At 37.8% G+C, this 13,590-nt stretch overlaps 1 protein-coding gene across 6 annotated transcripts in view; it reads left to right on the forward strand.

Moving 5' to 3' along the window:
• Positions 1–10,860, forward strand: part of EPS8 (EGFR pathway substrate 8, signaling adaptor) — a 133,454-nt gene extending 122,594 nt beyond the window's left edge. For all 6 annotated transcript variants that reach the window (XM_061988861.1, XM_061988860.1, XM_061988865.1 and 3 more), the window contains 4 exons: positions 565–802; positions 4,277–4,457; positions 4,902–5,031; positions 9,555–10,860. In XM_061988861.1, the coding sequence (XP_061844845.1) occupies positions 565–802; positions 4,277–4,457; positions 4,902–5,031; positions 9,555–9,668 (663 nt within the window). In that variant the 3' untranslated portion in view covers positions 9,669–10,860. The remainder of the gene's footprint in view (positions 1–564; positions 803–4,276; positions 4,458–4,901; positions 5,032–9,554) is intronic.
• Positions 10,861–13,590: the final 2,730 nt, after the last annotated feature.

Below are 13,590 nucleotides of genomic sequence, written 5' to 3' on the forward strand. Positions count from 1 at the left end.
TGAGATAGTATGTAGTGATCACACAAATAGCTGAAAAGGCACAGCTGAATGGACAGGAAGATCAGGAACCTCTCAAATGGTGTCTGTAGTTCAAGAAACAGTGAATTATCCCAGACTCAGTGCTATTTGTCAATGAAACTATTAGTCAAGCTTCATTATGGCTAGATATGTTAGTTTTTGGTTTTTTTTTTTTTCTTTACCTCTAAAATGTACATTTTTACAATTCAGAAATTTTGAAAGCCCTTAAAAAGTGCCAACAGAAGTTTGGGCCCTTAAAAAGCAACAGAAATTTGAGACCTAAAAGCAGTTTCACTTCTAGAACTCAACTCATCTGAAAGAAAGAAATGAGTTCCAGATGATGCCATTACTGTGATTTTTGTGTCTGACAGAGAAGGAAATTGATGCAAAATCAAGTTATGGCAAATTTTGGAACTATGTCTTTCTATTAAGATGTCTTTGTGTAATAAATGAAATCAGTTGTTAGGAAGCATCGCAACATTTCCTGCAGAAACCGGAGTTTGTCTGATGTTTTGTTGAACTGAGTCTCTCTCTGCATCTTTTCAGAAGCAAAGGATGGACTATGTTGCAAAACAACCTGATCCAGTTCCTGCCACTCCTTCACCACCTCCAACACCTGCTCCTCTCCCTGTGGCTGTCCCCCTCCCTCCTAGTGCACCAGCACCTATCCCGGTTCCAGTGCCCAAAGCACCAGCAACCATCAGCCGCCAAAGCAGTACCTCTAGCGACAGTGGTGGTAGCGTTGCACGAGACACCCAGAGGCAGAAACAAGTGCCTGTGGATCGTAAGTTTATCTAAGAAACAAGAAAAAAAGTCTCTCTCTCATTCCTGTGTGTTTTGCTCAATGCTTAAATCCTTTAAAACTCTGTGTTTCAGATAAATATTTGTTAAATACTTTGTTTTAACTCTATGTTTGAAATAGACATTTTCCATGTATGTGTGTTCTGACTCTTGTTAATCACAATGATTAGAGAGGAAATACCTCTGCACTTGTCCCAGTCCTAAATCCTCTCCTCTTGTGACTGTCTGGGACCTTCAGTCAGTGTTTTTCAAACTGGTAAATATCCATGCTGATATTCTGGCTGATGTATGTTCCCCACCTGAACTCACTGCTGCATTACAATCTAAATTCCTTTTAAATTCAGTTAGGCTGTTTTTACACTTCTGTCCATGGTCATCCATATTTCTAGGGCATTTGTACCATTCTGAAACAAGTATCCAAGGCTTGAAGGAAGACTTACAGGTCTTGGTTGATGCACAGGAGCTATGCTGTCAAAGTGTTGTAGGAGATTCATTTTACAATCAGGTCCCCTTAGCTTGGTCAAGGCAACATCAGCTTGGCAGGCCATTGAGCCAGCTTTCATGTCCTCATTTTAGGAGGACAAGAGAAGATACTTTATCACCCTTTACTTGGAAAAATACGGTAACCTCCATCCAGCAGCCGTGAAAAGTTCTACTTGAGGCTGTCTTGTAAATATGAAGCCTAACTGCTGCTTGAGGCTTCATCTCTCTATTGATAAGGAAGTTAAGTTAGGAGAATTTATTTAATCAGTAATTTCTGTCATAAATACACTTTAAGCAGTGTGATTGCTTGTCTTTAAAATAACTGGAACTTATAGGCAAGCACTTAGTATAGGTATTAAAGTAACATTTGTTAAAATAATGAGCTTCTTGCAATTTGAGTTGACAGTGTTTCTCACACCCTGCTTCCCTGCCTTATCAGTAAATCTCACTTCCACCTGAGGTAAAAGATAGCACTTAACATAATCCTTTCTGTGGAAGGGCTTCTTTTCCCCTTTGTCCCCAGTGGATGGGAAGCATGCCTGCTGGGATAACTATACATTTCCTGGTGGCAGACAAGCTCTTGCCTAAGCTCTGAACTCAGGAAGGCTCTGGGACCATTTTAGGTTTTTCTTCCATAACAGACTGACTGACTGGAAATGGTAAATGGAGAGCAGCCTGGCAAGAGGAACAAGCTCTGCTGCTGTTTCTCAAAAAAAACAGTAGCACCAGTGTCTGTCTGCATCCTGTTTTGTGCAGCTTGTTACAGAGAAAGCTCAGCAGGTATAAAATATGTGAAAAGTGAGAATGAATCTCACACACAGAAAAAGGGTTATTTTATTTCCATTTGAAATGATCTTTGCATGCCACAGCAGGTGTGTTTCCTTGAATCTGTGATGGCTTCTCTTCATAACAGATGGACAATACGAAGACCATCCTGACTTCAGGGTACAGGGTTTAAGGTGCAGGAGTTTGCTTTAGACTGAGTGGTTACAAGACATCTGTTGCCCTCTCAGCCTTCACAGAGGCACTGGGCAATGCACAAGAGCTCCTTTGCTCTCCCAGAAGCTGTTGCTCAATCCCAATTCATGGTCTTCAGGTACCTCACAGTTAGCACAGAATAGCTGCCTCTGCAAAGGCAAGAGGCAATCCTGCCTCTACATCTGCCACCCAAGTATCCACCTGAATCCCACAGGGAATATGCAACACAGTAGTCCTGGCTTCACACCAAGGGTATCTTGTTTATGTATGAGAATGCATCTAACAGTAAGAATTTGTTACCCAACAGTTAACTGTTATCTTTTGATATAGTTTTGGTCAAGATAAACCAAGTGTTTCAACATCTGTGCAAATAGAAGGAAGATAGCAATTTTCTTGCTTTCTTCCTGTTTGGGAAAATAACTGGTGCATGCTTCAATCACATTGCCTAAAGGCTTTAGTCATATGTCTCATCTCAGCCCTTCACATATCACTGAGCACATGTCATTTTGGATTCTGATTCACACTCTGGGGGGAAAATAAAACCCCAACACAGCAGGACTTGAGTGCTTCAAATACTTTAGTAGAGATATTTTGTCCACTTTCAACCTGGGGCTATTTTGTAAAAGAAAAAAGAAAATGGAGAAACCAAGAATTTTTCTTTTGTTTTTCATTTGATCATTTAAAAAAGAAATCCTAAAAGCTTATGTAAAGCTTGTTTTTTATTTGTTTAACTGACTACACTTGGAGAGGATTTGGGAGAATATAAAAAGGAAAGTAAAGAAATAAACTTTTTGGCCTTCATACATTTTTTTCATATTAAAGTTGTGTTGTTTTCCTCTGTTGCTCTTAGAGTAATTGGAGAAAAAGAATAGCTTTTGCTATCTGAGTGCATCAGAGAAGGTTCTGTAGTTACTGTTTGTGTAACAAAGTGAGATGGTTGAATAAAGATGACTAAAAATATCTTGGTAAGCAAATCCTGAGAATTTTTGAGGTAATTTATTCAAGTTATGTGTCAAAGGATTTTTATAGTTATTCCCGAGTTACAGCATGGAGAGTTTAACTGTGCTAAATTAGTATCTTCTCTGTGTCTAAAAAGATGTTTACACCCTTTCAGATTCCACCTCTTTTTATGAAATTATCCATAGAACTTTTAATATACATTTTAAACAATTTTAAGTGTCATTATAACTGATTTCTTTGAAATGCATGAAAGGCTTTTCGATTTGTTGCCTGCTAATGACCAGCATCTGAACTAAGTGTTTCAGACACATGGGTTCTGTGGGACAGTGAATTTGTATGGGGGGTAGAAAAAAAAAGCCTTGCTCAGTTCCTGTGTCTCTGGTGAGAGCAACTACTTATTATTTTCTTCCTTTTCTAATGCAAAGTGTGACATTGTTTCAGCTAACCAACCACTTCAGGCTTGGAGTGAATTCAAATTTCTGAAAACACCTTAAAAAATGTGATTACTATATTAGCTTATTAGAAATAAGGTGAAATGTGTCAGCAGCATAGTTGAGCTTTCAATTAAAAAATACTTGTGGAAAGTGCTGCCTTTCCACAGTGTAAGCAATCTGATATTCCTCCTCATCATTTTTGTTTTCATTTTTTAAATATCATAATCCTACTTGAGGAAACAGAGACTATGAGAATTGAATAACCCTCCTTGTCCATTTTCTTCTACAGCTTGGGTGCTGTCAGACTGACCTATGACTCTGTATGGCATCAAGCTCACCAAGCTCACCACCTCCTTCTAGGGTCTCAGTTGAATTTATGGGTTTGGGTTCTTTTTGTTGTCATTTTTTTATTATTTTTGTTTTGTGAAGAGTGAGAAAATTAAGATCTTCACTGGGGAAAAAGGAGAATAATAATTCAGTCAGATTTAGTGAAGAAATCTTTAGAGAAAAAAAAACAATGTTTAGGATTTTTAACTGGAGTATTAGCAGTGACCTTTAAAGCAACTTTGAGAATAACTCCTGTGGGTCATCTCTCACTCTAGGCAGGAAATCACAGATGGAGGAGGTGCAGGATGAACTTGTTCACCGACTCACCATCGGCCGTAGTGCTGCTCAGAGGAAGTTCCATGTGCCACGACCAAACATTCCGGTAGTTAACATCACTTATGACTCTTCGCCTGAGGATGTGAAAGCATGGTTGCAGTCCAAAGGATTCAACCCTGTGTAAGTTTGAGGGCAAATGTAAGAAAAGTCCTTAAGATTATTTTCCTGTCAGTAATTAGGATGTGGTTTGCCCAGTTTTAAAAATCAAGGAGCCATCTGAAAATCAAGATACATGGGCTGCACCCTTGGAAAAAAGTAATTGTTTATACATATATATATATATATATTTATGTATATATGTGTATGTAATATAAATATCAATATACATCAATATGGTTGTAGAGCTGTAGAGATATAGATATATTTAGGAAAAAAACCAGCCTCTAACAAAAAATACTTGTTGTAACAAGTACCAAATTGACTTCTTCAAGAGTCCTATTGCATGAAATTTTGCCTTGGTTTAGTAGGCCTACCTGAGAATGTGGGATAAAGCCAACCTACTTCTCTCCCTTGGCTAGTGTATTTTTGGTTATTTCTTGTTTGTTCTCTTTTGTGTGACTGCAGGACTGTTGACAGCCTTGGTGTGCTGACAGGTGCTCAACTTTTCTCCCTCAACAAAGAGGAACTGAGGACTGTTTGCCCAGAAGGATCTAGAGTCTACAGCCAAATTACGGTACAGAAATCTGCCTTGGAGGTACATATAACTCTTCTTATAAACTTAATACTGGGTCATCACTTGTGAAACTGTAGAAGTAAATAGCTCTTTTTCTGAGACAGCTGTTTTTTCCTCAGTTTCCATCCTGTTGATAAGCATTATTTGTACCTGAGTGATTTGGTGGCAATCCATTGAACAAGCATCCATCAAAACATCAGGTGGGATCTCTTTCCCACTTCTAATGAGGTCCACAAAGCTTTAGAAAAAACGCATGGTGTAGTACTCAAGTTTAAGACATTATGTGATGTAATCAAGTTGCAGGAAGGCAAAATGACCCAAAAAGGGCTTTGAGAAAAACAATAGCGGAAAGTAAAATGCCCTCACCTTTGGCGCTGATAAGTTAGTTTTGCTTTACCCTTGTAGAGGATGTTTGATTTATACAGAGTGAGAAAATGGATCTCGAGACCTTTCAGGTCAAATGCTGGGGCATCTGTATTGATGGGTTCTGAAGTAGGAGAAAACACATTTGACACTGCTAGCAGTTACTGAGCTAAGCATAGAAGTATTGCACCTCTGTATTCATTGCTCTGTGACAGTTTGCTTTATTTACAGAAGTATTGTTTATTAAATACCTTAAAAACTTGCATATGGAGTTGTGCTAGGAAGCACACTTGCCAATTTTAAAACAGGAGAATTGCAGGTGCATCTGCTTTTTTTTCTTTTTTTGAATTTGATGGCAAGTGAAAAAGTGGACTCAATACTATCCAAATATGAGACTAAAACAAGAAGCTATACCCTTCGCATACTGTTTATAAGAAGATCTTGGATAAATCTAAATGTGTTTCTATCCCCTCATGAAGCTGAGACTGTCTTAATAAAATAATTTTAAGCCTCAGCTACCAGGAATATTTTTAAAGACATGTTTATTATGATGGCTGTTTTACAGTTTACCTGATCAATGGGGATTAGAAAGCATTGCATTCTAATGCTGTTAAAATTGCTTTATTCCCTTCTTCAAGCCCTGTTTTCCTGTGAGAGGAAGGGAGAAATAATTCGCTTTTATTCTTAGGAATACATGTGAATGCAGTCCAGAGCAATCCATCATTTCCTAGTGCAGATAAATAGGTATTCTTCAACATTTCTGGAAAGTCAACAGTCTTATTTCAGTTTCACGTAGCTTCTGTGTACTGAGATGGAAGTGCCTTTGTGGTGGAAGTCTGTTTGAAAAGCAGAGATGCACCAGATGGTAGAAGTTTGTCCTTCTGAGATAGTAAAAACTTGTCTAATAAACATTCTACAAGTGTTAATAAACAGGTACTGAGAATTTAATAAGGTTGTTGGATTTTGTTAAAGTAACTGAAATATTTATTTCTGCCTTAGTTATTTGAGGTTTAACAGTTTCACGATTTCTGCAATTTCTAATTGCTTAATCTTATTGTTTGCTAAATTATCCAAAATATTTAAGTTGTCCTCCTTTCTGTCTGTATAATATTTCAAGTCATGGGATTTAGGAAGGCTCTCCTTGTTTAAGAGGAGTTACAGGAATGAGTAGCACAGCAAAAATGTCTACATGTGACCTAGCAAAGATGAGCTTGCATGTTTCAAACAGATTTGTGCTCTTACTGCTTAAACTAGAAATGTTTCTAATAACAGAAGCATTTAAGCACACATGTACTTTTACTAGTGTCAGACCTGTTTTAGACTGGAATCCTTTTTATAAGTGGTTCCTGGGTTATGCGTTTGACCATGGTGATTGTCCTACATGATTAATGATACATTTTCATGAAGTCCTCCAGCATCTTTTATATAGTACTTGTGGCATCATATTGCAGTAAGTGAACTGGATGCTAAGTACAAATAGCAATAATACCTAGAGACAGAGCAAATCCAAACACTTTCTAGTATTACAGAGCTCCATGCCTCTTTTTTATATCTTATTTCTACTTGGGGTCTTCCACAATTGTTTCTGGACTCATACCATTTCTGCAAGCCAATGAAAGGCTTGCTCTCTGATTTGGGACTGCATTTGCAAATATGGATTAAAAAAACCCTTCACTTTTATACAGCTGCAATTTTCCTTCTATCAGGCAAAGGAATTCAATATTTTGTAATTGAAATTCCAGTTGTTTGTTGGACTTCAGTAATTTTACCTTTGTGAGGAAAAGAATGAATAGTGAATCACACTTTCAGTTGTTTTACTGTATTTTCATGTTAGCTCCATTCAGCCCTGAACTGCATCAGAGTTCAAAACTTCTGAGGAAACAAGACTTCTAATGGAGTTTTGTGATCCCTGTACAAATATGACCCAGTAACAGATTGCAAATGGCAGATATACTGTTGGGAGTTTAACAGCTTTCTGGGCCTGGCCAAGTAAAAGCAGAGAGATAACTCTGTGTGAGACAAGTGTGTCAAGACAGCAGAGGACTGGCCATAGCCAGGGCCAAACACCTACTTTCTGCTTGAGGAAATGGTGGTGACAGGCAGGGGTGTCTCAGGAGGAGGCAGGATGTACCACACACTTTGTACTGGTCAGAGTATCCCTCTCCAAGTATCTTGTTTTCTACAGGAGTTGAAGTTCACCTTGTATGCCAAGTACAGTGCATTACAACAACTTGGCTGGTCATATATATGGATTTACTTTTTCATTGCAAAGAGAAAATATTAATGGTCTCCACGATTATGAGTTTTTACGTGTCCATTTCCTTAACTTCTGTTGAGCGTTTGAAGCCAGTGTCTTGAAAAGTGATACAGAAGAGTAGTGTAGAGACACAATATCCTGAATTCCATCTTTGTCAAGTCCAGAAGGGAACACTTCAGGTTGTCTTCCTACTCCTTCAATGGGAAGCACACTTTAAAACTGAAAGTGGTTACTGTCTAATACATTTAACAAATTGCCTGGAAGAATAGCTTATTCTCTTTGACATGTTGGTGAAAGGACGGACCCAGTCACAGCGGTGGGACTGAGCGATGATACTTCATGATCTTGTTAGTGACTAAGCTGGGTAAATCACTAAGGCCAAGGTCTAGTAATCTGTTCCAAACATTGCATTCCTAAGAACAGCTCTAGGCCACTTAGTTCCGCTGTACCTCACCTCTGAGTAGAATGTGCCTGCTGTGCTGTGCCACTTGATATATTGCAGTTGGTTTAGTGGAGCAGCATTTCAAGCTCATCAGTCTTGTTGTTATTGATCTTATCAGGAAGGTAAACTCTTTCAGCCTCTGCTGCTCAGTCACTTTCAGAAAAATATTTCTACGTGACCTCTGATAAAGCACTTTGTCTAGTATATGCTGATGTTTTGTTATGCATGACTTCAGTAATGGGTGACTGCTGCTCATGCTCTATATCTGAAAACAAGAGGGCAAGGATAAGATGAATTATGACAAATAAAACTTGCTCTCTCGCCTTCACAGAGTCAATTATAAGCCACCTGCTTTGTCCTTTCACTCTTGGAGAAGCTATGATAATTTACCTAGGAGAAGCACCTAGCCTCCCTCCCTGTGGACACCTAGTTGTCTGTGGCATCACATGATGCATTGCAATGGATAAAATGGGATAAATCAAAATTAAATTTTATGCAACATGATAAATTTTTAAGAGTTTAGAATCACTTGAACTGAACCACTTCCCCTGAACAGTCCTGAAATTTGTTTTACAAATTTCAAAACCAGTTTCTGCTTTCTTATTCAGAGGGTATTTTGGAAGCTAGTTTTGAAGCCTGGAAGGTCATGTCATAGCCAGATAGTGCAGTAGCAGATATGGCTCTTGCTTTATAATCCTCTAGTTTTATTCAAAGTCATGCACACTTTGGAAAGTTCTGCTCTAGTGGAGATGTGTCCTGGCCTTGCTGATAACTCCACTTATGTTGTCAAAGCAATCTGCTTGCAGCTAGCTCAGCAGACCTGTTTTTCACCCTAGAAGGTGAAATAAAGCCTTTTCTTCACAATATTTCACTGTTGCTGATATAGTAATATGATTCAGTTCTTATTACTGTGCTCTAAACTTGAAACCTGGGTCTCTGACCAGCAAATGCATGATGGTGTATTGTGTAACGTGAGATACTAAGATTGAATCATTACTTAGGCCTTGGCCATGCAAATCCATGTGCATGTATGATTTCCGTGTTCACATAAATCTAAAACCACCAAGGGTTCTTTAATTTCTAAATATGATTGCTCTGACTTTTAAGTACTCAAGGGCAGAATTTGAACAAAATTGCTGAGCTTTAACCAAGCTTTTACTGAAGCTGTATTTCACTACATTAATTCTCATGCAAGCCCCTGAAAGCATTGGATATTTAAGATGTTTAGCAGTGCTGAAAGTCAAACTGACACTTTTAATAGTCTTCCGGTTAATTTCTGGTCTATATTTAAGAATACAGTAAATACTTTCCTATTTCAAATGTTATTCAACCAGATTCTTAGTGCATTTTTAGTTCCAGAGCTGCAAGGTGAGTTTAATTTGTTCAAACACCTATGTTAATAAAATGCTGGCAGAGGAACTTCATCCCATGTAAAAACCACAAGTAAACTTTCTTTCTTTTTTTTTTTTGGTTTGTTTACAGGCTAACAGTGGTAGTTCAGAACTGCAAGAAATTATGAGAAGACGACAAGAAAAAATCAGTGCAGCTGCCACAGATTCAGGTGTGGAGTCCTTTGATGAAGGAAGCAGCCACTAAATGTGTTTCCTCTTTTTTTTAATTCCATTGTCCATAGCATTATACCACCCAGCTTTGCTTTAGGAAGCAGTGAAGGGGAATGTCTTACTGTATTGTAAATGTAACTAGCCACCATAGAGAAAAATTACAGTTGTTTTCACAGATGTATCTACTGTTGGCTTCTTATCAGTAAAAATGAACAGATGAGAAATTCAATGGAGGTTTCTGACAGGTTAAAATACTGATGAGATTCATTTACACCCAAAGATAAACCTTGAATTAACATGATAGCTAAACTGGAACACATCTTTGTGATTCATCTGAGGGAAGCTGAGCCATCACTAAAGCATTAGAACCTTTCAATAACAGTAAGATTCTGAATCCCATCTCTTGCTGTAGTGTGCTATTATGTCTTTTTGGCTCAGTCTTTCTTGACATGCATTCAGCTACAGGATGTTTACTTGAAGTCAATGCCAGCAATCAGAGAGGAAACGTTTAGAGAATTAACAGCAGCCCAACATAGACGGAACCTTTCCTGCATCACTCCTGACATGTTACTAATGATGCTGTTTATAGCAAAATAATACTCCGTACATTGATTTTATCAATGCTTCACTCGTGATGAACTATATTATTACACAAGCAGGAATAACTAGAAAATAGTAACACAGCTCAGAGGTGATCAGATCTGCTGTTAGGTAGCCATTAAACAATTCACAGTACTTTTTTTAAAAAAATATACTTACATTTTTTTGTTTATAACTTAACCCATGAAAAGAACAGTGTATAATCTAGATTTCTCTGTGTGTTGATCCCAGTTGTCCTTATGTAAAAAGCTACTGTTCTTCCATAAATGTAATTTTTTGGAAAAGTGGATTCCTAGAGGCAAAATAGGGAGAAAAGGAAACATCTCTTCCAGCAAATACTATTTTTGAAGATGCAATGATTTTTGTCACAAAATGTTCTGTTATTTCACATGGTTGTGTGATTTTATATATAATATATATTATATATAATATATAATATCACTTAAGTTAGACAATTTAATCATCTAGTTTGATTAAGTTTCATAGTGCCTTTTTCACATGAATTGGCTTAAAGTCTGCAATAAACAGTATTTCTTGTCTGTTAAATAGTTGTATCTTTGTGGCTACAAAGATGATATTGAAATAAGGAAGCGTTCTTAATTTTTGCCATTAGTTTGCTCTTCCTCTGCATACAAAGGAAAAAAGAATCCTATTCATTTTTCATAGAAGAAAAATTAAAATCTTAATAAAGGTGTTCAGTGCCATTTATTGTAAATGTCCTTACAAATACTTCTTCTGTGTGTTGATTACATCTATTTTTACATTTTATACACATTCTTTACGCCTGTGAAAAGTATATGGGTTCTTCACTTGTAATTGAAATGCAATTGTATTCAGAAATGGGTCAAGAAGTGACAAATCCCAAAATGAAGACCCCAACTCCCATAGCAATCACTGAGAAATGGATTCTTGTCTTAGCCAATGAAAGAAATAATGATTCTCGATTGTTTTCTCCCTATAGGAAACATTTGAAGCAGCGCACTTGCATGATAACTGCATCCATTCAACCTACATACATAATCTCTAGAGGAGACAAATTGTCTGTCTCACTGCCTGTCTTGGCATTAGGGGTCAAGCCCAGACCTCCCAAGGTTTGATGTATTCTGTGATTCACATTTAAAGTTTCCTCTTCCCTGCCCTTTCTAGTTAGTGTCCATAAGGAGCCTGAAGTGTTCACTGCCTAGCACCCCTGCACTGGGTGCTGAATGACTAAGAAAGTAAAGGCATATCTGAAGCTGATCTTACATATGCTTTGTTACTTGTATGTACAGGAGTAGAGATCTTTTAAAAAGGTTTTGGAAACTCATATGTAAAAATTAGTCTCTGTCTTTTCTCATGGAAAGTATGCCTGATTCCATAAAAGGTGGTGTGCTGGTTACCTGCATCTCTGTTGTCCTGTTAATTACCAACATATGAAGCCAACATTCATACTCGCTGCAAGCTTATTTTTGCACTCAGCATAAGATTTGCTTCTGCTCAGATGGAGGCATCAGCTCTGAGAGTCTTCAGACTTTGTGGAGTTTGGCATGGAAAGAGTTTGGAGGAAGCACCCATGTTTCAGCTCCTGAGTAAAGGGAAGTGGCTTCACAACTGTGTGTGTTGGGTTTTTTTAATGCTGTATTTTTCTGCAGCTATTGAGCCAGATAAGTTTGAATGTGGATAGTGTGCTCAGAGGCATCTTTGGAGATACCTGGGAGCAAAATGGGAAACCCCTTCCATATAATTCAGGAGTAAGCAGATTAATCTGAGGTTTTAGGGGGTTAGTTGCTGAGGGGTTTTCTGTGGTGGATTGGGGTTTTTTTTCATAGTATTTAAATTAAATACTAATGGTTTAACAGCCCAGTATAACTTGAGTTGTATTTTACCCTTTAACTTTGCTGAACTACAGTTTATTTTCTGCGCCCATGAAATCTGAATGGCATTAAGGCAGATATTTCCATTTTTGCTGGAATTTCCTTGATGGGTTAAAGCACTGCATGGAGCTTCACCCCTCTGTTGTGCAGTTTTTGACTTTTCAGCTTGTTGGCAGTTAGGAGAGATCTCATTTGGGCTCCCTCAAATCAAAAGAAAAGGTTTTCTTCAGAATTTTTAGTGTCTGAAATGAAAACTGTAGTAAAATGCAGTGTTTTATTCAAAATAGTTTCTTTAGGCTTTGAGCAGTGAGGATTTTTTTTTTACACTAGTATTTTCCAAAGGTATGATACATGAAAAGTGTTTGAAAAGGAAACAAAACAGTTTTATAAATGACTAAAAAGTGCCTTACTAGATGTTAAAAAAGAGGCTGTATTGGATAACTTAGGAACTACTTCACTGTTTTACTGCCATTGAGCCTGCACTTTTAACTGGATGGAGGAAGAAAGTTTTAGCAGTGGGTATTCACTTGTCAGTTTTATGCTTTCAAAGCACATACTTTTTAACACCAGCAAGTGACTTCTTTGTTCTCCTTTAGTGTGTTTGTTCCCTTGGGACACAATGGGAAACCTCTGTGAAACCTCATGTTTACTACATAACACCTCTAACCAATATTGATACATTGAACAGTTTACTGGCTAGTGTGTTTTGCTCAGAAAAATTGTGATCTCTAAGTGGGATTTTTATACATTTATTGCTCCAAACCATTGTGTTCTATAAAAGCTGGTGGTTTGAGGGGAACTGGGGAATAAATGCAGACTTCCACATTATTGATGTGTGCAGAAATCAATGGAGGAAGTAGATCTCCAAAATAGTATGATATTCTGAAATGTGCAGAGCTCCTAGTGACTTCGAGTGCATTCATAAATGTTTGTCAAACTCTGACAGTGTCCTTGGAAGTGCTCTGCTGGGCAGTAACATCAGAACTTTGCTAATTTAACTAAGATAACAAACAGAAACTCACAAATAACCATGTGATGTGGATTTTTGCAGTTTTTCTGTAGTTAATGTACTAATGTCCTTTATTACTCCTTCAGCATCCAGACCAAACTCCAGGTATCAGGATATTAGTCTGTGCTTCTGCTTATTGATGAAATTTGCAGATTAAAAGAGCAGGTGAAAGAAACTAGGGAGACTTCCTAGATGCTTCCCAGCCACCACTGCTGCCTGTCACAGTAGTAGCAGAAAGCTCAAACTCCCCAGCTACTTTCCCTGTCAAGCAACAGCACCAACAATGTTACTGTTTCACAAGAAATGGTTGAAAGCAACAGCTTTTGCCTCCTTGAATGAAACTACTGTTTTCACACAAGCCCTTTTAAAGAGATAGAAGTAGGAGAGAGCAGGGTGTGACTGTATGGTTAATGATGTGAAGAGCCATTTTGGTGCCTAAGATTATGATGGTGAATATTTGACAAGGAGTGACTTAGTGTTCTTTAGGCACAACA

The sequence above is a fragment of the Colius striatus genome, chromosome 1 (genome assembly GCF_028858725.1).
Source record: "Colius striatus isolate bColStr4 chromosome 1, bColStr4.1.hap1, whole genome shotgun sequence".
Classification (NCBI taxonomy): domain Eukaryota; kingdom Metazoa; phylum Chordata; class Aves; order Coliiformes; family Coliidae; genus Colius; species Colius striatus.